The sequence below is a fragment of the Dama dama genome, chromosome 9 (genome assembly GCF_033118175.1).
Source record: "Dama dama isolate Ldn47 chromosome 9, ASM3311817v1, whole genome shotgun sequence".
In the NCBI taxonomy this organism is placed as follows: domain Eukaryota; kingdom Metazoa; phylum Chordata; class Mammalia; order Artiodactyla; family Cervidae; genus Dama; species Dama dama.
Window position 1 is genome coordinate 82,035,108 of NC_083689.1, and position 25,624 is coordinate 82,060,731.

Sequence of the window (25,624 nt, forward strand, 5' to 3'; positions counted from 1 at the left end):
GTACCAAGTCCCTAAATGCTACATTTCATCTGCCTATTTGTTTTTGTCACCATCATTGTCATCCTCATCATCTTAATCTAAACATTTATAGAATATCTACCAGTAAATAGTATCCAGTCTTATATATTAATAGCATAAGGCAAGATAATAGTTCCCACCTTATAGAAAATTACAACCTACAGTGGGAATGAAAGATAAGATAGTAATATTTATAATTTTTATATAAATTTGTAGAATTGTTACACTATTTGTACAGTTTCATCTTGTACATATTTCTTTCCTTTCTCAGTTTTATAATTTTGTTTGTATGTTTAGCTAGTTTACTATTATTATCAGCAGAAATCTTGGTGGTCTTGCTTGAGTTCTCACAGTTGTGTATGTGTCTGTATATGTGTATGTTTGTTTTTTTCTTCAAATACACATTTGTTCTTTTGAGTACTTCTTGGCATTTTTAAAGATTTGTTGACAGTTTAATTCCTAATTCCAAGCAAATATTACTTGGGACTTTTTAGACCAGACCTGTGCACTAGCTCAGGTACTGCTTCCTGTTAGCCAGGAGAATAAATACTTGATAATAATTTGTTTTTCTCTTTTGAATGAAGATAAATTTTTTCAGCAATTCTTCAAAAAGCTCTGATGTGAGTCTGTTAGCCTGAGGTAAGCTGCTTTACTCCCTGCTGTTGACCTCTGCTCTGGAAGATAATAGAGTATAAATCTTTTAATATTTCCATAATACCACCAGTCTTTGTGAAGAATTTAAGTACTTAGAGTTGTTTTGTATTTTGCTTATGCCATTTCAGTAGTCTTTAAGACTACTGCTGGTGCTACTGGCCAAGCAATCTGCTAGAATTAAGAAATCTTAGAGCAAGCTCCAACATAATTATGTCTCCCTGGTTAAAAATAAAGCAGCCATGAAGATTTGAAACATTCTTTGAGTTGACAAGTTAGATTTTTAGGTGAACATTAAAATATATTCTGACTTTAAGGATCCATCCAGGAGAGATGATACAGTCATTAAAGAAATCTACTAGGAAACTGAGATCAAGCATTGGTTTATTAAAGAAAATATTTTGAATGGATTTGTTTATTTAGGTATCTGTTTTATTTATTCTGTTTTGATATAACATGTAATTTCATTTGTGACTCTGTTTATCATTAATTTATACACCATAAGAAAACATAAATAAGTTACTTTAACACCAGCATCAGGGTTGAAAATAGTAGACATGATCATTTAAAATAGTATTACTAATAAGAGGAGAAAAATGTCTCAAGGACTTTTTTTAAGACAAATTCCAGGAAGAAGTTTCATTATAGACTGGATATGAGGAAGTTGTGCTAAGACTTTGTAAATTTTAAAGAAGCATGCATGTGAGTGCCATTACATAAACTTAGGGTAAGTTGGAAATTACTTTGAAACTCTGAATATTATGTTTGATTAGTGGAAGTCATTGCATGAGAGTGCTAATTCAGTGGCGCTTGAAGAAGATTATTGTAGCAGTGGCAGCATCTGTAGCAGATCAATTTGGAAAAATGCTTACAGGAGAGCTACCAGTGCTGTTCCATGTACTTTGGATACAAAATCATTCAACAGTGTACAGACACTGTTCTGTGCTTTAGAGATCCAGCTGAAAACAACACATATTTTCTGTTTTTATGGAACTTTTTGATCTCCTAGAGCTTATGAATGTGGGGAGTGATGGATAGGATAGCAAAGAATATCAGATAGTGATAATATTCTAAATCAAAATAAAAGAGTGTAAGAGGGATAGATGGTAACAGATTCAGGGGCAAGAGGTGGTCATTTTAAAAGGTGGTAAGAATAAGGGTTTATGATAAGATGATATTTAAGCAGAGACTTGAAGGAGATAAGAGAATAAAGCTATGTGGCAGAACATGCCAGGCAGAGAGACCTGTAACAGCACAGACCCTAACCTGGAAGAGTGCTTGCTTCACTGCTGAACAAGAAGGCCTCAGTGGCTGTATCATGATGAGTAGGTAGGATTTTAGGGAGAAATGATGTCAGCTAACTAGGAAAGCAGAGGCGGAATTAATAGAAATGTAGACTAAGACAGAGTCTTGTGGGCCACTGTAACAACTTAAATTTTCATTTCAGTAGGGAAGCCATTAAAGGATTTTAAACAGAAGAGTGATGTGATACGATTTATGTCTTTAAAGAATCACTAGGAACTATACTGGAAATAGACTGTAAGGGTACAAGGGCAAAAAACAGATGGTCATGTTAAGTAACAGTGATTTTCTTTAGTAGATACCAAACATAAGCCAAAATTATATTGAAATAACTAATTGGTAGCTTATACTGAAGTAGAATGCTGCCAACTAAAATAAGGAAGTAAGAATATTATCTTTCCCACGTTCTACTTCTTGTTTCGCCATTTGATTTTTTTCTCCTTACAACTTGAAAAATAGAGTATTTATCATAACTTACTTTGAAGTTTAAAAACATCTGAGATGAATTTTTTTTCCCTTTATAGCTCAGGCATTTGAAAGAATGATGAGTCCAACTGGTTCTAATCTTAAATCTAATCATTCTGATGAGTGTGCCACCGTCCCGCCTCTTCAGGAGACTCAAACATTGAGTATACCTTCACCTACAGCTTTACCAATCTCAGCACTTAAACAACCAAGTGTTGAAGGTAACTAGAAGAAAATGCTGTCTAATATTAAAGATAATTATTAAAATAGAAGTTTTCTAATATTCAGGGAATCTAGTGAGAATAGAGAACCTAGACTAGCTACCAGAAGGAACTTAATACAGGAAAGTAGTTAGAAGGGTATGAAGGGTATGTATGTTAGAAGGGTAGAAGAACAAAAAGGGCATGCTCATGTGACACTCAAGGGTGGAAGAAAAGCTATGACAAACCTAGACAACGTATTAAAAAGAAGAGACATTACTTTGCCGACAAAGATCCGTCTAGTCAAAGCTATGGTTTTTCCAGTAGTCATGTATGGATGTGAGAGTTGCACCATAAAGAAGGCTGAGCACTGAAGAACTGATGCTTTTGAACTGTGGTGTTGGAGAAGATTCTTGAGAGTCCCTTGGACTGCAAGCAGATCCAACTAGTCCATCCTTAAGGAAATCAGTCCTGAGTGTTCATTGGAAGGACTGATGCTGAAGCTGAAGGTCCAGTACTTTGGCCACCTGATGCGAAGAGCCAACTCATTGGAAAAGACCCTGATACTAGGAGGGATTAAAGGCGGCAGGAGAAGGGGATGACAGAGGATGAGATGGTTGAATGGCATCACCGACTCAATGGACATGATTTTGGGCAAGCTCATGGAGATGGTGATGGACAGGGAGGCCTGGCGTGCTGCAGTCCATGGGGTCTCAAAGAGTCAGACACAACTGAGTGAGTGACCAAGTGACTCAGAGATTAGTAAGTGCAGGAAGCAGCCGCTATCCCTGGGGTTGGGAGAATGAAAGGGGAGAGTCAGTGTTACTAGAACTCAGTACAGGAATACCAGGAGATGCTTGGTTCTCAGACTTGGTGTTCATGGTAGGGTACCACATCATGCGACTGGTGCTGTTGCTTCTAGAGGAACACCAGGTGGCAAATGCTGGGGCCATTAAGGAGCCTCATAGGATTGGTGTCAAGATGACTGAAGGAGTGTTCCCAGCTTGATTAATTGATTGATGTAAGGAGTACTGAAACTCACAGGACATGTAGGTATATCTGGTGGTGCTGCTGCTGCAGAGATCCTGGCGGGAACTAAAAACAGAAAGAATTCCTTCTCTTCCCACCTTTCAGTCTTCAACCAGTGCCTGTCATTAGTACCCTGACCAGAACCAACTAGCAGGGGGTCTGGGACTTGCGCTTTTCAGATGTCCAGAGAGTATCAAAGAGCACCATGTGGAAGGGTGGGCTTGGATTTGAAAGACAATAGGTAAATAATTGGCATGTCTCCCTTTCCTTAAAAATCTGTTTTTAAATGTGTATTTCACCACAATAAAAAATGTTTCTTATATCTTCTAAAAAACTTTTAAAGATTTAAAAACCTTTGGTCTCTCTGTTCGTTTCTACAACCTATTGTAGTAGGATCTTGAGTAAAACCTGTACAGACTTTTATTTAATTTTCAAATTGAAATATAGTTGATTTACAATGTTGTGTTCTTTTCAGGTGTATGATGCAGTGATTCAGTTATATATGTATATATATTCTTTTTCAGATTCTTTTCCCTTATAGGTTATTATAAAATATTGAGTGTAGTTCCCTGTGCTATTCAGTACTGTGTATATTTTTCAACATAAACTGTTAGTCTGTAACATGCTAGAAAATAACTAATTGTCAGACAAATTCAAGCATTTCTGTCAACTATTTTGAGTTTCACTTATCTCTAACTTAATAGCTATTTTCTATTTATCATTGTAACTTAAGAGGTTCAGTATGTATGGTTATATATGACAACTCTAAAGATGATGAATCTGCTTTTTAAAATATTTATATATTTTCTTATATTGACTTTAAAATTATTAAATTATGAAGCATTGCAAATACAGGAAAGATTCCTTTTTAAATATATCCACCCATGTTGCAGAAATTATATATGAATCCAATTTTTTCAGTGTTGTTTGTATTTTGATATGGAAAGTTGGTCCTTTTGATGTTATGTTCTAAAATCTGGTAGGAATTTTCATAACCTTCCTCCATAGATGCTTTTTAACAAAAGAGAACAGATATTTATGCTGACATCTAGTTATTTCCTCCAAATTTGAGAGGAAAATATTAATTACTATTAAGAAATGTAAATTAATTATATTTAAAAATGTAAATATCCAACATTATAAGAACAAAACATGTCATGCTTCTGTTAAGTTAGAAGTAGAAATTGACCTCGGATGCCCAAATGATCCCATTTCTTTTTTTAGACTTTTTATGCTTCTTTCTTCTGTTCTTCATACTTTTTCCCTTTGCTTACCTTCCACGCTCTGGTCTATTCCATTTTCCCTCCCTGTGCTTTAGTCCCTAAACTTTATTTGGTCTCCATACTCACAAAGTTAGCCTTAATAATATAGGCTTTAAATCTACATTTGATGTCTTTAAGGTGTAACCTCTCCTGTCTACACTTTTTTTGACTAAGGGATTCCTAGGGCCAGCCCTGCCTTTGTAGGAATTAGGAAAAAAACTATTCCAGGTAGATGAATCACAAAAAGCTATTTCTGTAGGCCTTAAAACCCTGAAATGCAGGGCTTGCCAATAGTTAGAAAAAGTTTTTGAAAACTTTTCCTGACCTATTTAATATTAAATCATTGCAATATCAAATTAAAATGCATTACTTTTTTAAACTGATTCTAGGATTATGCTCCAAAGAACAGAAGAGAGTATGGTTTGCAGATGGTATATTGCCCAATGGTGAAGTTGCAGATACAACAAAATTATCATCTGGAAGTAAAAGATGTTCTGAAGACTTTAGTCCTCTCTTACCCGATATGCCGTTGGTAAGGAATCTAAAGAATGACTTGCTAATTAGTAAAATTTTATTTCATAGGTAATTCCTTGTATGATTATTAGAGTCGTTGTTTAGTTGCTAAGTCATATCTGACTCTGACGACCCCACAGACTATAGCCTGCCAAATCCCACGGACTGAGGAGTTTGGCAGGCTATAGTCTGTGGGGTCGTCAGAGTCAGATATGACTTAGCAAGAATACTGGAGTGGGTTGCCATTTCCTTCTCCAGGGGATCTTCCTGACCCAGGGATTGAACCTGCCTCTCCTGCATTGGTAGGCGGATATTTTACCACTGAGCCACCAGAGAAGCCCCCGATTACTAGAGTACTTTTTAAAAAATTCTTTGAGCTTCATTAAATGAGAAACATATGATGTAGTGAATATATTTTAAATTTTATTTTTTAATGCCAGTTTAAGGCAATGATTCTTAAATTTTTTTTTAATCTCAGGACCCCTTTATGCTCTTAAAAATTATTGAGAACTCAAAAGAACTATAGGTTATGTGGGTTATGTTTATTGATAATTACTGAATTAAAACTGACAAAAATTTTAAACAAATAAAAATAAACTCAGAAATAATATTTTTATGAAGAGTTTTCAAAATAAAAGTTTAGTGAGAGGAATAACATCGTTTTATTATTTTGTGTGAATTTCTTTAACATCTGGCTTAATAGAAGATAGATTGTTACATCTACTTCTAAATTCAGTCTGTTGTGATATGTTGTTTCAGTTAAACTAAATGAAGAAAATCCTGGGACTTCACTGACTTCCTGAAAGGGTGTTGAGATCACTGGACCACATTTTGAGAACCACTAGTATGGGGAAATAGAACTGAGATTTAGTAAGGCAATTCAGACTAATTTGTTTAATGATTTTCAAACATTCAGTGAAGTATCTGATGGTAGTATATATGTTTATATTTACAGAGATGTACTAGGTATTAAATAGAAGACATAATATAGAATCCCAACCTACTAAGAACTCTTAATTGTAAAATAGTATAATACTTATAAAAGCAAGTATTAACATATGAAGTAGAAATCTTGTTTATTCATTAAACAGAGATTTATTGAGCATCTCCTCTGAGCCAGTTACCTGGTTTATCCAGGGTACATATATTAGACAAGATGCACATGTATCCTCTTTTCAAGTTCCCATACTATGTAAACTTATGTTGTTTGTCAGTAAGAATTCATGAGCTAGGTTTTACAAGGAGCCGTAATTACCAAAAGTAATTCCCAAAAGTATGTTCCTTAGCTAGCACCTACCCTCAATCAATATTTTAACAAAATGGAATTTTTACAGAGGCTAGTATTACTTGAGTTCATAAACAGTTCTCTATTGACTCAGGTTTGGCCAGTCTAAAAAAGCGGGGGGCGGAGGGGGGCTTAATTGAAGCAGATTTAATGTATAGTTTATTCCAGATCGCTACTGTTGTGGAATATATCGATCATTTTGCTTCCTAACCACTCCCCTCTCCGCCTTCTCCCCTTTTCCTCTTCCTTGCCACCTCTCAGCCAGGCATTTTTGTCATTAGGAGGAGGAGTGCCTTGGGTTGAACTAATAAACATGCTCACTTTGTGGTATGGAATAGGATCCTGAATTTCTCCTTGCCTCCTTTTTCCAGTCTATGAAATTAAAGTCACACTTAGCTGAGCATATAGTAAAGCTAAACCTGTGTGTACTTGAATTTAGAAGCAAGATGGTACTGTTTCTTGGGAAATTTGGCTTCTAAAGAATTTCTGAGCCCATTTTGATTTTATTTATTCTTTTAAAAAGATATCTTTTGACTGTAGAAATCAATATTTCACATTTGAGCAGAGACCATGAACTGATTTGGGCTTTGTCCTCTGTATTTCACAGATGGTAGACACAGTGGACCATGCCCATTCTATTCCAGTGGAAGAACCAAACAGTGACACAGGAGATACAAGAAATGAGATAATTCGAAGTCCTACTTGTCAGGTTCCACTTGTGGAAAAACTGCGTGCGAACACAGGAACTGAGGGGTTGCCTGCATCTGCTGCTTTTACACTAGACGATGATGTTTTTGCAGAAACCGAGGAGCCATCAGATCCTACTGATATCTTGGTTAACAGCAGTTTACCTGTTGCTAGTGCTTCAGATTATAGGTTATTGTGTGGTATTGATGATAATGTTTGCAATAAGATTAGTCTTCTACCTGATGATGAGGACAGCTTGCCCCCCCTTCTGGTTACATCTGGAGAAAAGGGATCAGGTAGGATAGCATTTATTTAAAAAGCAGTTTTGTTATTGTTTTTTAAAAGAAGAATATATTGATGAGTTTTGTCTCTGATATATGAAATGTTATTTTTTTAAACTTACTGTGGTTGAAATATGTATGATGGCATGGAACACTAGTTTACAAAAAGTCTTACTGTATAAAAACAATTCTAAAAAGATCTGACCTCTTGAGTTTATTTGAATGTGAATGTGATTCACTTATTTGGGTCCCTAATTTAAAGTCCAGTACAGCAGAAAAATTCATAGACTCTAAGTCCTGTATTAGTTTTGACTCCATATCATTTTTTTTTAAAGATGCATAGTGCCTAAAGAAAAGAGAATTGGATTGGATGACAGAAATAGAAATTTTAGTTCCTCATCTGCTACATAATATACCTATGACTTGAAGCATAATTTAATCTTTTGGGCCTCAGCTTCCTTTGTAAAAGAAAATAATATAGGTGGTCTCTAAGGACCTTTTTAAGCTGGAGATTCTGTGGCTATCTCCCACCTTGGAATAGTTCCCTAAGAATACATCCATGTAACTCCAGGCGTTATGCTGCATCCCACATGAAATGAGTATGTTCTGTCCCTGATAGTGTAGGAGAATGAAGGCTAGGATCTCTGTTCTGTAGGTAGGAGCTATTTCATGATCCTAGTGATAGTGGCAAAAATACTGTAAGCCTGATCTTTGCATGCCATTGGTATATTTTCCTGTCGATTGTCAAGTTCTTTCTTAGCCACTTGTCACTGACCTAAGGCATATCGCAGCAAGCAGTATATACAGTTTGGGTCTAGACTACTTTTACAGTTGCAAATTTCAGAATTTATAATTGGAGTGGCTGGCAGATTGGAATTGACTTTAGAAAACTGTCTTAAAAGCTTAAAGGTGCTGAAATTGTGTCAGTATACTGTTTAATCAACATATTTGTGTATAGACTATATATGTAATATAATTGATCAGAATTTATATGTATTCTAATATTAATATATTCACATAAGTTGTAAAGTAAAAATTAGTAGTATATAACAGTTGTCTGGTTGTTGATTGATTTCATGACATGTGTTTTTGCTTTTTAACTGAGATCAAGTCATTGGCGGATTTATAAATGTGGCTTTTTTATGATAGGCATATTTAACAGGAGACCTGTTTATTCTAATTAATATGTTATCTTTATGTTTTAGTGCCTGTAGTAGAAGAACACCCATCTCATGAACAAATCATTTTGCTTCTTGAAGGCGAAGGTTCTTGTCCTGTTACTTTTGTCTTAAATGCTAATCTACTTGTGAATGTCAAGTTAGCATTTTGTAAGTAACGATTTATTTTTCTTTGCCTAATTGGTAAGCAGGATTTCTGAATCATTAATTTCATTGTCAGGTTGAATTTTGATTCGCAACTGTAAAAAAATAAGCAGTATTAGATACTGATTTTTTTAGTCAAATATTAATATAAATAAATTTTGCAGTTTTACATGCAATGAGATTTGAAGTAATAGTTTAAATATTTACTTAGTTCAGTCACTTGGTTGTGTCCGACCCTTTGCGACCTCATGGACTGCAGTACACCAGGCCTCCCTGTCCATCACCAACTCCCGGAGCCTACTCAAACTCATGTCCATTGAGTCAGTGATGCCATCCAACCATCTCATCCTCTGTCATCCCCTTCTCCTCCCACGATCAATCTTTCCCAGCATCAGGGTCTTTTCAAGAGAGTCAGTTCTTCGCATCAAGTAGCCAAAGTATTGGAGTTTCAACTTCAGCATCAGTCCTTCCAATGAATATTCAGGACTGATTTCCTTTAGAATGTACTGGTTGGATCTCCTTGCTGTCCGAGGGACTCTGAAGAGTCTTCTCCAAACCACAGTTCAAAAGAATCAATTCTTCGGTGCTCAGCTTTCTTTATACTTCAGCTCTCACATCCATACATGACTACTGGAAATACCATAGCTTTGACTAGATGGACCTTTGTCGGCAAAGTAACGTCTCTGCTTTTTAATATGCTGTCTAGGTTGGTCATAATATTTCTTCCGAGGAGCAAGCGTCTTTTAATTTCATGGCTGTGGTCACCGTCTGCAGTGATTTTGGAGCCCCCCCCAAAATAAAGTCTGTCACTGTTTCTATTGTTTTCCCATCTGTTTGCCATGAAGTGATGGGATAAGATGCCATGATCTTAGTTTTCTGAATGTTGAGTTTTTTTGTTTTTTTTTTTTTTGAATGTTGAGTTTTAAGCCAACTTTTTCACTCTCCTCTTTCACTTTCATCAAGAGGCTCTTTAGTTCTTCACTTTCTGCCATAAGGGTGGTGGTCATCTGCATATCTGAGGTTATTGATATTTCTCCCAACAATCTTGATACCAGCTTGTGCTTCATCCAGTCCAGCATTTTGCATAATGTACTCTGCAGATAAGTTAAATAAGCAGGGTGACAATATACAGCCTTGACGTACTCCTTTCCCGATTTGGAACCAGTCTGTTGTTCCATGTCCAGTTCTAACTGTTGCTTCCTGACCTGCATACAGGTTTCCCAGGAGGCAGGCCAGTTTGTTGTAATCCTCACCGTCAAAGGCTTTGGCATAGTCAATAAAGCATATGTTTTTCTGGAACTCTCTTGCTTTTTCAGTGATCCAGCGGGTGTTGACAATTTGATCTCTGGTTCTTCTGCCTTTTCTAAACACAGCTTGAACATTTGGCAGTTTACGGTTCATGTACTGTTGAAGACTGGCTTGGAGAATTTTGAGCATTACTTTGCTAGCGTGTGAGATGAGTGCAATTGTGCGGTAGTTTAAGCATTCTTTGGCATTGCCTTTCTTTGGGATTGGAATGAAAACTGACCTTTTCCAGTCCTGTGGTCACTGCTGAGTTTTCCAAATTTGTTGGCATATTGAGTGCAGCACTTTCACAGCATCATCTTTTAAGGTTTAGAATATCTCAACTGGAATTCCATCACCTCCACTAGCTTTGTTTGTAGTGATGCTTCCTCAGGCCCACTTGACTTCGCATTCCAGGCTGTCTGACTCTAGGTGAGTGATCACACCATTGTGATTATCTGGGTCATGAAGATCTTTTTTATATAGTTCTTCTGTATATTCTTGCCACCTCTTCTTTATATCTTTTGCTTCTGTTAGGTTCATACCACTTCTGTCCTTTATTGAACCCATCTTTCCATGAAATGTTCCCTTGGTATCTCTAATTTTCTTGAAGACCTCTCTAGTCTTTCCCATTCTATTGTTTTCCTGTATTTCTTTGCATTGATCACTGAGGAAGGCTTTCTTATCTCTTCTTGCTGTTCTTTGGAACTCTGCATTCAGATGGGTATATCTTTCCTTTTCTCCTTTGCCTTTTGCTTCTCTTCTTTTCTCAGGTATCTGTAAGGCCTCCTCAGACAACCATTTTGCCTTTTTGCATTTCTTTTTCTTGGGAATGGTCTTGATCACTGCCTCCTGTACGATGTCACGAACCTCCGTCCATAGTTCTTCAGGCACTTTGTTTATCAGATCTAATCCCTTGAATCTATTTGTCACTTCCACTGTATAGTCATAAGGGATTTGATTTAGGTCGTACCTGAATGGTCTAGAGGTTTTCTCTACTTTCTTCAGTTTAAGTATGAATTTGGCAATAAGGAGTTCATGATCTGAGCCACAGTTAGCTCCCGGTCTTGTTTTTGCTGACTGTATAGAGTTTCTCCATCTTTGGCTGCAAAGTATATAATCAATCTGATTTAGGTATTGATCATCTGATGATGTCCATGTGTAGAGTCTTCTTTTGTGTTGTTGGAAGAGGGTGTTTGCTATGACCAGTGCGTTCTCTTGGCAAAACTCTATTAATCTTTGCCCTGCTTCATTCTGTACTCCATGGCCAAATTTGCCTATTACTCCAGGTATTTCTTGCATCTACTTTTGCATTCCAGTACCATATAATGAAAAGGATATCTTTTATGGGTGTTAGTTCTAGAAGGTCTTGTAGGTTTTCATAGAACTGTTCAACTTCAGCTTGTTTAGCATTACTGGTCTAGGCATAGACCTGGATTACTGTGATATTGAATGGTTTGCCTTGGAAACAAACAGAGATCATTCTTTCATTGTTGAGATTGCATCCAAGTACTGCATTTTGGACTCTTTTGTTGACTGTGATGGCTACTCCATTTCTTCTAAGGGATTCTTGCCCACAGTAGTAGATGTCAAGGTCATCTGAGTTAAATTCACCCATTCCAGTCCATTCAGTTCACTGATTACTAAAATATCAGTGTTCACTCTTGCCATCTCCTGTTTGACCACTTCCAATTTGTCTTGATTCATCGACCTAACATTCCAGGTTCCTTGCAATATTGCTCTTTAAAGCATCGGACTTTACTTCTATCACCAGTCACATCTACAACTGGATGTTGCTTTTGCTTTGGCTCTGTCTCTTCTTTCTTTCTGGAGTTATTTCTCCTCTGATCTCCAGTAGCATATTGGGCACCTACCAACTGGGGGAGTTCCGGTGGACCACATTTGGTCAGAACTCACCACCATGACCTGTCCGTCTTGGGCGGCCCTACAGGGCATAGCTCATAGTTTCATTGAGTTAGACAAGGCTGTTGTCCATGTGATCAGATTGGTTAATTTTCTCTGATGGTGGTCTTCATTCTGTCCGCCTCTGGTGGAGAAGGATAAGAGGCTTATGCCAGCTTCCTGATGGGAGAGACTGACTGAGGGGGAAACTGAATCTTGTTCTCATGGGCGGGGCCATGCTCAGTAAGGGGCTGTGTTCCCTCCCTGTTATTTGACCTGAGGCCAAAACTATTGAAATAATCTTACACAGTTACACAAGTAATCTTATACAATTCAGTTTAAAGTTTTTGTGAGAACATTGGGGAAATAAGGAGTTTGAAAAGTTGTGCTTCATGCATAGGACAATTAGAAGTTGACATTTATAGTTGTTTGCTTTTGTCACTTAAGATTCCTCAGACAAATACTGGTACTTCTCAACCAATGGATTGCATGGCTTGGGACAGGCAGAAATTGTTATTCTATTGTTATGTTTGCCAAATGAAGATACTCTTCCTAAGGACATCTTCAGATTGTTTATCACCATTTATAAGGATGCTCTGAAAGGTACAGTATTTTATTTTTAACTGTTCAGACCAGAGGATGGGTAAATGAGGGGCATTTTGCAGTGCTAACTATACTAAAGGTTTATTTTATGAAGAGATTACTGATTACTTAAAAGAGCTTAGTCATCATTTTCAGTCTCCTTAAATCTAACATTTTACGTGATTAGTGTCTTTATTGTTTTCTTTTCTATTTTAAAAGGTAAAATATATTTACCTTCTTGATCTTTTTATGTGTCTACACAGTAGTCCCCCTTTATCTGCAGGGGATAAGTTCCAAGACCTCAGTGGCTGCCTAAAACTGGAAATGGTACCGAACCCTATTGTACTATTTTTCTGTAGTATATATATACTATATGAAAAATAGCATATATGTATGTGTATATATATATATATATATATATGTGCTGTGCTCAGTCGTGTCCGACTCTTTACGACCCCATGGACTGCAGCCTACCAGGCTCCTCTCTCCATGGAGATTGTCCAAGCAAGAGTACTGGAGTGGGTTGCGATGCCCTCCTCCAGAGAATCTTCCCAACCCAGGAATCAAACTTAGGTCTCCTGTATTGCAGGCGGATTTTTTACTGTCTGAGCCACCAGGGACATCCAAGAATACTGGAGTGGGCAGCCTCTCCCTTCACGGGAGGGCTTCCTGACCCAGAAATCGAACTGGGGTCTCCTGCATTGCAGGCAGGTTCTTTACCAGCTGAGCCACACAGACACCACACACATACTATTTTTTCATACATACCTATGATGAAGCTTAATTTACAAATTAGGCAGAGTAAGAGAACATCCGAATTGCCAACATCACTTCTCTTGTGCCTTGGGGCCAATGTTAAGAAAAACAAGGGTTACCTGAACACAAGCACAGTAACTGTAACAGTTGATCCAATAACTGAGACTGCTCCTGAGCGACTAGTGGCCTGTAGCATATGCAGTGTGAGCATGCTGGACAAACAACCCATGGTGTGCTTCACATCCCAGTGGGGAGGGGCAGGATAGCAAGAGATTTATTTAATTTTCCATTTGGTATTTTTGGACCACAATTGACCAGAAACCATGGAAAGGCTTTTCACTTGACCATGAAGTAAGGAGAAAAGTTTAAAAACACCTGTGGTTAGAAACATTCTCAAATTTTTGTTCACAATTCCCAATCCGCAGAAATAACTGCACTTTGTGCACACAAGGTATTTAATGCTTCTTCAAGAGTGAAAGTAAGGAAAATATATTGCTTTTCTTTAAGAAAGTTTATATTGGGACATTCAGACTCAGAATGCCACTTCAAAACAATTCAAAATCTTTTTATTAATGATTTTATTTCTAGGAAAATATATAGAAAACTTGGACAGTATTACCTTTACTGAGAGTTTTCTCAGCAGCAAGGATCATGGAGGATTTTTATTTATTACACCTACTTTTCAGAAACTTGATGATCTCCTATTACCAAGTAATCCTTTTCTTTGTGGAATTCTTATCCAGAAGCTAGAGATTCCCTGGGCAAAGGTTTTTCCTATGCGTTTAATGTTGAGATTGGGTGCAGAATATAAAGGTAAGTTTTAGAATAATAAGTTATATAGGTTCATATACTGACTGTAAATAAGAATTTCACATATCATTAAAATGAATTTTTAATGTATTAATGGGACTACTTTTTGTTTTTGTTTTACTACTTTTGTTTTGATGTACTTTTAAAATTCTAAAACAGCCCTCCTCTGGTACAAGATTAGTCTAGACAGCCTTGATATGTTATGAGTTTCTAGATGTTCATAATTATTATATTATTAACTTAACATTAAAAATTTTTTGAACTTCAAGACCAAACACAGAAACCCTTGAAAAGTTTTCTTAAAAGTATTTCCTGTAAGGAGTTCATTTTGTTATGTTGCCTATATATTAAGAAGGTAAATCATTGTGCCTTACCCCAATTTGTACATACTATAATGCCAGACATAAATGGTTGTGAAGTAATAGTCCAGGCTTATGTATATTTCTAAGGTTATCTCTAAGCTAAAATAATTTATGTGTTAGACTTTTGTCCCTTACAAAAAAGAGTAATTTATTTATTGCATGTAAAGTATATCACATATAAGGAAAATGTAGGCATTTGCTTCTCATTTAATGGATATTTTCTTGGAGGAAAAGTAAATGTAGAGAAGTTATAAAAGTGACCATTTCTATTTCAAAATGGACAAATTCCATGAAAGAGACATACATTTAAATCTATTTGGCAAATTTATTAATCTCTAATTTGAATGGATGGTCCTTACCATTTAAGATTTAAATACGTGATACTATTAAATTGTGTTGTAAGAAGTAAAAAATTAACTTTCATCTCAGGTTTTGTACTGTGAACCAGAGAGCTTAAGAGATAGCATTCTGAGCCATGTGTTTCATCCATTCAGCCTCATGTTTTGTCTCTGATACTGATACTTGTATGTTATTTTTATGGAAAGTTAGGTCAAAATACTGGCTAATCTTAAATCATTATGGAACATAATAATCTGTAAATTTGGCCAGTATTTTTGCCAGTATCACTTCTATATACTAAATCTGTTTTTCTTATACTGAAAATAGGAAAATCACAGAGTAATATTTTGAGAGACTTCTCAAAATATCAGGTTGGAGCTGGAAAACTATGACAGCTGTTTAGTGGTAATGAGAAAAATTACCAGTTATACACAGAAGTTAATTAGTCTCTGTTTTCCGAGTTCTTTGTGTTTTGCTGGATTTTAGATAGACCAGCATTTTGATGTTACTGGTGTTCATGCCACTTTAGACTAGAACTTGTATTTGTGGGGTGTGTGTGTATGTGTGTGATTATTTTGTTTTAGAGATAATATACCTATGGAAAAGTTCATGGCAAAAGTTAGAGTCCCAGGATTAAAGATTGAAAACTGTCTGAAATTAATAATTTTCAAATAGCAATTTCCTGCACTTTTATGTTGAGACTATTTGGAATATCATTAAATGTTGAGTTAGATGATTTATGAAGTCCCTTTTTAACTCTGACAGAATGTCATTCTAAGTCATAACCTTTTGAAGATAAATGTTTTAGGTAAAATTACCTCTATCAAGTTGCAAAGGATGCTCCCTTATTCATATACAATGAAGTAAAAAAATCAGCCTTTACCTTAATTATATTATTTACCATTTTAATGTGTTTTACCACTAACTTGCATTTTTTCTGTATTCTCTGTCATCCAAATAGCTTAGTTGTCATTTTTTAAAACTAAAAAAATGTGTTTGTAATAGCAAAGATGTGAGTTGCCCTTACTTAATTTTTTTTAAGTAGATAATGTCAGGTGTGTTTTCTTAGAGTCTTAAGAAAGTACATCTATATAATAGGTATTAAAGATTTAATTTAATACTTAATTTAAGGTATTAAAATAGGTATTTATTTAACCTAAGCTGAGGACTGAAATTCTCAGTTTAACATGTCTGATTTTTACCGTCATAGAAATAGTCTTATCTTCCTGTTCTTACTTTCCTTTTCTTGTCCATTGCCACCAAGGTACTTTTCTTTTTTGGTGTGCAGTGTTTATGGTGTCCTAGAGAAAGAGAAAAGTAGTTAGGTGACAGATTCCATGTCACTTCTTTGCACTGTCTTCCTACATGTTCCTTTTATCATGGTGATCCAAGAACTATATCATCCTTAATTAACACAACTGAACATTAATTACAAATCCCTTAAAAATCTTGAATTTTTCATACTTTGTTTTAAATTTTCAGAATGTTTCTTTTTAAATTATGAGAACTTTATAGAGGTCCAGCCAGTTATGGTAATTTTGCAGACATTATAATGTTTGTAAACAACATGTATGATGAAAAGATTAAGTGCTTTGGAATTGGGCAATCCTGGTTACATATCTCTTTTAATAATTATTAGCTTAGAAACCACAAGCAGGGTTATTAATCTCTGTCTCTACTTCCCATTTGTAAAGTAAGTGTAGATATACTTGCCTAATCGGATTGTTAATGCAATTTAAATAGGACACCATATGTAGAGGTCCCAGTTCAGTGTAGCATCTAGTACATACACAATATGGGTTAATGTCACCTCTTACTCTCCCCAAAGATCAGAATAAGTGGTATTTATTCATAAATTTTGAAAAATGAGAATTAGCTGTAATAAATTCAAGGCTTCTTTTGGTTTTTGTTGATGGTAACCAGTTTTCTATCCTTATATATAGCATATCCTGCTCCTTTAACAAGTATCAGAGGCCGAAAACCTCTTTTTGGAGAAATAGGACACACTATTATGAACTTACTTGTTGTGAGTAATTGAACTGTTTTATTAAGTATTATTATATTGCTACTTAAAAAATTAATTTAGCAAATTTTATATATTTATTTTTTCTATTTTAATTTGGCATATTTGTTATAATGAAAGTTCATTTATAATAAATTCTAATTTATTTAACATAAATGAGCTTTTTTGATGAAGTGCTTTTAGAACACATTTCTTCATTTATGTATACCTGATTTAAATTGCCTATGATTTATTCAGCTGCAGTGCTTACACATTTAGGTAATGTGAGATTTACACAGTTGTTGAAGTTTTAGTAAAAGTACAGTCAGTCAGTTTGGTGATTTTGAGCAAGCTGGCCTAAGTCATCTCATTTTTACTAGGAACTATTGGATTAGGTGATTTCTGGTTCCCTTGTACTCTAATTTCTCTAATTTTGTGTTTACCTTTTAATATAGAAAAGTATTTCAGTGGACTTGCTTTTATTTATAAATGTTCAGTTAGAAGACCTATTTTGGAAGACATATAACTGGAAAGAGGAGCGAAAGTGTTAGTCATTCAGTGGTGTCTGACTCTGTGATCCCATGGACTGTAGCCCGCCAGGCACCTCTGTCCATGGAATTCTCCAGGCAAGAATACTGGAGTGGGTATCCAGTTCCTTTTCCATGGGATCTTCCCAACCCAGGGATTGAATCCAGGTCTCCCACACTGAGGATTCTTTACCATCTGAGCCACCAGGGAAGCCCCAAAGAAAAGAGTAGATCACCCTCAAATACTAGAGTTCTTCCTGAGAATATTTTTATATTATTATAATGTAGCTGGAAGGATTAGTTTGTTTGTGAAGTTGGCATTGCTTTCTGGATGGCATTTTGGTAGTTATGTATGACAAGTTTAAAAATGACAGATAATCTTTAAAAAAAAGATTTAATGAATGGGTAAATGTTCATGAATAGTAGTATGAGTTTTATGAAATATCATTGTTTTATGTAGGACCTTCGAAATTACCAGTATACCTTGCATAATATAGATCAGCTGTTGATTCATATGGAAATGGGGAAGAGCTGCATAAAAATACCTCGGAAAAAATACAATGATGTAAGTATAATTACTTGATTCAAGTTTTGAAAATAATATTGAACATTAGATTTCTTTAGAAGTGTGTTAAATTTCTTGTTCTGAATTGGACTAATATATAATGGCAGGAAAAAGTTATTGTTGAAATTTAAGATTTGTTTCCTAATAGAGGATATGTTTAATTCTATTTTTTCTTTTTCTTACTATTTTTATCTGTATTTTAATTGAGGTAATTTTATCTTAAAACATTTGTTTCTGACCCAGGGAGTTGTCCAGACTAAAAGCTTGATAAAGATGGTCAGAAATATGACTCTTTGAATTATTGCAACTAATAAAGGCATAAAATGTTAAAAATATTTCTAAATGAGTATTTTTTCCCTAGGTAATGAAAGTAATAAATTCTTCTAATGAGCATGTCATTAGCATTGGAGCTAGTTTTAGTACAGAAGCAGATTCTCATCTAGTCTGTATACAGAATGATGGAGTTTATCAGACACAGGCCAACAGTGCTACTGGCCATCCTAGAAAAGGTGAGTATTGGTTCCTAGTGTTGATCCATAAAACCATCAAAAAATAGAATTCCTAGCTTTGCGCAGTGGCAGTATTGTAGCCAATGAGGTTTATCCGAGGCGCGATTATTGCTAATTGAAAACTTTTCCCAATACCCCGCCATGACGACTTGAAATATAGTCGGCATTGGCAATTTTTGACAGTCTCTACGGAGACTGAATTAAAAAAAAAAAAAAAAATAGAATTCCTTTCAAAGAGGAAATGTATATGTAGATGTTTTACTTATTTCCTGAATTGAAGATGATGAAACAGTATATTTTAAATATTTATCTATACAAACAGAAAAAAATTGCTTCTAATTTGTGTGTGTGTGTGTGTTTTTATCTTGGGCAACATTAGGTTTAAAGACTTGGGGTACAGTATTTATTTTGATGTCTTCAGGTTTAGTGTGTCTCATATAGTGCGTTCTCTGGAGTGTTTTTGCCAGAGTGTTTTGCAAGCTCTGCTGCAACTCCTAATAGCAGGAAGCACAGGGTAGATAAGTGTAAGAATGATTTATAAAACTCTTAAGTGTCCAGGAATGTAAAAATGATAAAGATTACATTACTCGGCTGAATGGTCTCAATGACTGCTGTGATTACCAAATCCTTGCGATACAGATCCTAACAAATTGAGTTAAGTAGAAGATAGTATTCCATAAAATTAATACATTATTATAAAATAACATTTAAAATAGACATTCTGACTGCTAATAAAATTTTTTCCTCTGATTATAAAAGTATGTGTGCTTATTTGTAGTAAGCTTGGAAAACGTGTTTCAAGGAGTAGTAAAAAGAAAAAAGTGAGATATGGCCTTTGTTGACATTTTAAGATATTTCCTTCTTATATTGATATATATGTTAATTAGATGATTTTATACTAGATACTTTATATTGTGCCTTTTTAAACATACCATTGACATCTTTTCCATTAAAATTAATTTTAAATTAAAATTTAAGAATTTAACATTTGTTTGATAAATACTTATGTAGACAAAATTCACAAGGTATAAGTATTTACACTGCAAAATCTCCTTTCCTCCCTAGACCCCCCAGACTACCCTTTTCCACTCCCTACAGACAACCAAACCAACATTATCAATTTTTGGTGTATCTTTTCAGAGACTTCTTGCTTGTGTGTATATTTAAGCAATACCCCTCCATACACACACCTTTCTTCTACTTTTTTTTCCCTTGGCTACACTATGTGGCATGGCAGAACTTCTCTGACCATGCATTTAACAAATATCATATACCATAAAAAGAACAGTTTAAAACATAATTATTATTGGTTATTTTTTTTTTTAATCAGTGACAGGTGCAAGCTTTGTGGTATTCAATGGAGCTCTAAAAGCATCTTCAGGATTTCTTGCTAAGTCCAGCATAGTTGAAGGTATGAGTTTCTTCTTTAAGATTGCTTTAATGTAAAGATGTTTTCTGTCTCCTTTTAAAAATGTATTTGATACTTACAAAAGAATATATGTAAGTTACAAAGCATAATACCTCAAACTTAGGTAAATCATCACTCAGCCAAGAACTGCTACTGCTATTGCTAAGTCACTTCAGTCATGTCCGACTCTGTGCGACCCCATCCCTGGGATTCTCCAGGCAAGAACACTGGAGTGGGTTGCCATTTCCTTCTCCAATGCATAAAAGTGAAAAGTGAAAGTGAAGTCGCTCAGTCATGTCCGACTCTTCGCGACCCCATGGACTGCAGCCTGCCAGGCTCCTCTGTCCATGGGATTTTCCAGGCAAGAGTACTGGAGTGGGGTGCCATTGCCTTCTCTGCAGCCAAGAACTAGAACATGACTAATATTCGGGGTCTACCTCAAGCCTGACAACTCTGCTTTAACCTGCATTTCTTGTTTGTTTATAGCCTAAAGGTCAGTCTGACGTGAGAGCTTAGGGTCTTCTCAGGTCTGGTCTTAGCATACACACATGCTGGGTGTGCACTAGTATTGCACATGCATAAGGCCTCCTGAACTCCCAGATACATGGTAGAGCCTTTCAAAGTATTTATGGACATCTCATTCCCCAGATTTTCCTGTGAGTATTTGGCCTATTGTTTGCCTTTACTATTATATGCTGCTGCTATGATATTGATCACTGGCCGCTACTTGTTTTTGACAGATGCTCCCTGAGGAAAGACTTACTTTCCACAGGGCAAGCTTAAGAGTCCAGTCAAATAATGACATTGTATACAGAGTCTCCTAGGGAGGAGTCTTCCAGAAACCACCTGACCAGTCAAAAAATGACAGTTCTCCGGTAATGAAATTTTGAAGGAGTTCTAGCCCCATTTGCCCTCTCCAGTGTATACCAAGCTGTTGGTTTTTACTATGACTGCTGACTGTTGGTTTTTAAGGCTAATGCTAAACTGCAAAGGAGGGGAGGGGACTAGGAAAGTTAAAATGACACAAAGCTTGCTGTTTTTAATCACAATTCTGCCATTCTTATAAATACTCTCCAGATTGGCACAAGTCTTTGGTTAATTTCCAGAGTTTCAAAAAAGTTGCTTCTGCCACTTTATTAGTTTCCTTGTTCTTTTTATGGAGTATTTTCAGAGGTTCTTAGTCTGCATTCTCACTAATATCATCCTCCATGCTATCGCAGTTACATAGCTTTATAGGAAGTCTTCGTATCTCTGATGCCACACACAGGCCTTGTTCCTCATTTTAGTCGTGCTCTGGCCAGTGTAAGTCCTTTATCATGTTAATTTTAGGATCAGCTTGTCAGGTTTAGAAGGTCTGTTGGACTTTTTATTGTAATTGCGTTAAATTGCTACTTTTATTTTGAGAAATTGGCATATTTTCTATTTTCATTGTTCTTATCCATGTACATTGGGTACCTTCAATTTATTTACATAATACTTAATAATATTTCTTCCAATAAAATTTTTTAGTTTTTCTGTAGGACTTGAATGTCTTTTCTTAATTCATTCCTTATTGATCTTATTGCTGATGTAAATAGTATTTATTTTAATTTTAGTGTAATATAAATGCCATTATAATTTTTTAAATTTACTTTTTATGGAGGTAGAGTTGATATGAAATATTATGTAAGCTTCAAGTGTACAACAAAGTGATTCACAAGTTTTAAAGGTTATATTCATTTATAGTTACTATAAAATATTGGCTGTATTCCCTTTGCTGTACAATATATCCTTGTATCTTATTCAGTTTACACATTCTGGGTTGTATTTTTTAATCCCCTACGCCTTTGTTGCCCCTCCTGCTTTACTTCTCCCCACTGGTAACCCCTAGTTTGTTCTCTATACCCATGAGTTTGTATTTTGTGTTACATTCACTAGTTTTATTTTTCAGATTCCACATATAAGTAATATGATACAGTGTTTGTCTTTCTCTGACTTAACTTCAGTTGATGTAATAATACACCCTCCAAGTCCATTCTTCTTGTTGCAATTCTTGTCATTATTTTCATGGCTAAGTAGTATTCCATTGTGTGTGTGTTCTGCCCATTTTTAATCAGGTTGTTTTGTTTTGTTTTTTGATGTTGAGTTGTATGAGCCATTAAGATATTAATTCCTTATCCTTGCAAATATTTTCTACCATTTGGTAGCTTGTTTTTTTGTCGTTTCAATGGATTCCTTTGCTATGCAAAAGCTTTTAAGCTTAATTAGTTCCCATTTATTTTTGCTTTTATTTTCCTTTGCTTTAGGAAACAGATCCAAAAAAATACTGCTACAATTTATGTCAAAGTATGTTTAGCCTTTTTCTTTCCTAGAAGTTTTATGGTTTCTGATCTTACATTTAGGTCATTCATCCATTTTGAGGGTTTTTTTGGTTTTTTTTGTACATGGTATTAGAGAAGATTCTAGTTCCATTCTTTTATATGTTGCTGTCTACTTTTCCCAGCACTGCTTATTGAAGAGACTGTTTTTTGCTCTTCTGAATGTTCTTGTCTCTGTTGTAAATTGATTAACCACAAGTGCATGGATTTATTTCTGAGCTCTCTATTCTATTCCATTGATATGTGGTTCTGTTTTTGTGCCAGAACCATACTGTTTTGAGGATTGCTGTAGCTTTGTATTAAATAGTTCAGTGTGAAGTCAGGGAGCATGATTCCTCCAGTTCTGTTCTTTAAGATAGTTTTGGCTGTTTGGGTCTTTTATGTTTCCATACAAATTTGAAAATTGTTTGTTCTAGTTCTGTGAAAAATAACCTTGGTATCTTGATAGGCATTACATTGAATCTGTAGATTGCCTTGGGCAGTGTGGTCATTTTAACAATATTAATTCTTCCAGTCTATGAACACATCTCTGTTTATGTCATCTTCAATTTTTCAGTGTCTTACAGTTTTCTGAGTAGAAGTCTTTTACTTTCTCAGGTAGGTTTTTTAAATTTTATTCTTATACCCTAGGGTGGGGGAAAAAATACCCTAGGTATTTTATTCTTTTTGATGCAGTTGTAAAAGGGATAATTCCTTAATTTCTTTTTCTGATAGTTTGTTAGTGCATAGAAATGAAATAAATTTTTGTATATTTTATATCCTGCAACTTTATCAAATTTATTGATGAGCTCCAGTAGTTTTTGGATGGCATCTTTATTATATTGAAGTACGTTTCCTCTCTGCCCACATTCTGAAGAGTTTTTATCATACATGTATCTTGAATTTTGTAAGAAGCTTTTTCTGTGTCTACTGAGATGGTCATATGGCTTTTATTCTTCAATTTGTTAATGTTGTATATTTCATTGATTGATTTGCAGATACTGAAAAATCCTTGCATCCCTGGGACAAATCCCCTTTGATCATGGTATATGATCCTTTTAATGTATTCTTGCATCTTTTTAAATTAAAATTTTTATCTATTTTGTTGCTGGTACATAGAAATTAAACTAATTGATTTGTGTATTTTTATCTTATAACCAGCTGTATTGCTAAACTTGTGTCATTTAAATAATTTGCCTATAGATTCTTGTAGAGTTTTTAATATAATTAAGTATAGCATATATTAATAATGATAGTTTCACATCTTTCTTTAGAGCCCCATGCCTTTTTAATTTATTGTTTATTGGCTAGGACTTCCAGTAGAAACAGTGACTGCAAATGTTCTTGTCTAGATCTGTTTTTCTGTGTCTGTGTGTGTGTGCGTGTGTGCGCACGCACGTGCGTGCATGTGTATGCACTCAGCCTGGTCCGACTCTTTACAACCCCATGGACTGTAGCCTGCCACACTCCTTTGTCCATGGAATTTTCCAGGCAAGAATACTGGAGCCAGTGCCACTCCCTTCTCTGGGGATCTTCCCAACCCAGGGATGAAACCCCATATCTCTTGCATCTTCTGCATTGGCAAGTTGATTATCACTGAGCCGCCTGGGAAGCCATGTTTCCATTGTTGGTGTTAATCACTTGGTTGTGTCCAACTCTGTGATCTCATGGACAGTAGCCTGTCAGGCTCCTCTGTCCAAGGCATTTTCCAAGGGATTCTCATGTAAAAATGAGTGAGCTTTATGACTCAATTTTGTGTGCCATATCTGTCATTCTGATGATGGAATGTGATATATTGAGTTATATTTCTTATATCACATTGTATGTGATAAGGAATAAGGAAAAACCTGTTTTATTTTTGTTGAATTTTTTAATGATAGGTTTTGACTTTGTTCCTTTTTTCAGGGCAGCAATTTGCCCTGTGACCTCAATTCTTTGATAGATCTAAGAGTTACTCATTTTACATTTGTTCAGTTTTTAAATTTTTTTATTTAATTTTAATACTAGAAAAAATTAAAATTGAAATATTGTTGATTTATAATATTAGTTTCAGGTGTACAGCACAGTGTTCAGTTGTATGTATCTTTTTTACATATTATATTTTTTTTACAGGTTTTTTCCATTGTAGGTTATCAAAGATAATATGGTTCCCTGTGTTATACAGTAAATCCATGTTATTTATATATATATCAGTGTGTATCTGTTAATCCCATACTCCTAATTTATCCCACCTCTCCCTTTCACCTTTGTAACTATAAGCCTATTTTCCATGTCTGTGTGTCTGTTTCTGTTTGTAAATAACTTCATTTGTATTATTTTTTAGATTCTACATGTAAGTGATAAATAATATTTGTCTCTGTCTGACTTCACTTAGTATGATAACCTGTAGATTCATGTTGCTGCAAATGGAAATATTTCATTCTTTCTTATGATTGAGTAATATTCCACTGTATATATGCAACATCTTTACCATTCATCTGTTGATGGATACTTAGATTGCCTCCATGTCTTTGCTGTTATAAATAGTGCTGCTATGGACATTGGAATACATGTATTTTTGTTTGAATTAAGACTTTTTCTCTTTTTTGGATATATGCCCAGGAATGGCCTTACTGGATCTATTTATTTATTGGAGTTCTATTTTTAGTTTTTTAAGGAACCTCCATGCTATTTTCCATAATGGCTGCACCAGTTAATATGCTAGTAACAGTGTAAGAGTGTTCCCTTTTCTTCATACCCTCTTCAGCATTTATTTTGTAAATTTTTTGATGGTAGCCATTCTGACTGGTGTGAGGTGCTATCTCATCGTAGTTTTGATATGCATTTCTCTAATAATTAGCAGTGTTGAGCATCTTTTCATGTGCTTGTTGGCCACCTGTATGTTTTCTTTGGAAAAATGTCTGTTTAGGTCTTCTGCCCTTTTTTTGATTGGGTGGGTTGTTTGATATTGAGCTGTATGAACTGTTTGTATATTTTGGAAATTAACCCTTTGACAGTTGCATCATTTGTAAATATTTTCTCCCATTCCATTTTGTCTATGGCTTCCCTGCTGTGCAAAAACTTTTGAATTTGATTAGGTTCTGTTTGTTTATTTGTGCTTTGTTTTCTTTTGTCTTGGCAGACTGACCTAAGAAAAGATTGCTATGATTTATGTCTAAGAATGTTTTGCCTGTGTTCTCTCCTAGGATTTTTATAGTGTCATGTCTTATATTTAGGTCTTCAAACCA

The 25,624-nt window shown here is 35.2% G+C and overlaps 1 protein-coding gene and 1 non-coding gene across 10 annotated transcripts in view; both read left to right on the forward strand.

Annotated features, from left to right (window-relative positions):
- Positions 1 to 25,624, forward strand: part of ZFYVE16 (zinc finger FYVE-type containing 16) — a 57,641-nt gene that overhangs the window by 18,767 nt on the left and 13,250 nt on the right. For 7 of the 9 annotated variants that reach the window (XM_061151912.1, XM_061151917.1, XM_061151911.1 and 4 more), the window contains 10 exons: positions 2,496 to 2,657; positions 5,317 to 5,459; positions 7,333 to 7,708; positions 8,899 to 9,021; positions 12,649 to 12,804; positions 14,128 to 14,352; positions 16,994 to 17,076; positions 18,040 to 18,144; positions 18,506 to 18,653; positions 19,984 to 20,064. In XM_061151912.1, the coding sequence (XP_061007895.1) occupies positions 2,496 to 2,657; positions 5,317 to 5,459; positions 7,333 to 7,708; positions 8,899 to 9,021; positions 12,649 to 12,804; positions 14,128 to 14,352; positions 16,994 to 17,076; positions 18,040 to 18,144; positions 18,506 to 18,653; positions 19,984 to 20,064 (1,602 nt within the window). The remainder of the gene's footprint in view (positions 1 to 2,495; positions 2,658 to 5,316; positions 5,460 to 7,332; positions 7,709 to 8,898; positions 9,022 to 12,648; positions 12,805 to 14,127; positions 14,353 to 16,993; positions 17,077 to 18,039; positions 18,145 to 18,505; positions 18,654 to 19,983; positions 20,065 to 25,624) is intronic. The other 2 variants (XM_061151916.1, XM_061151915.1) reach the window with 2 other exon arrangements.
- Positions 18,708 to 18,848, forward strand: LOC133063064 (U4 spliceosomal RNA). Its single transcript, XR_009694359.1, has one exon. It is a non-coding gene; the product is annotated as a U4 spliceosomal RNA (small nuclear RNA).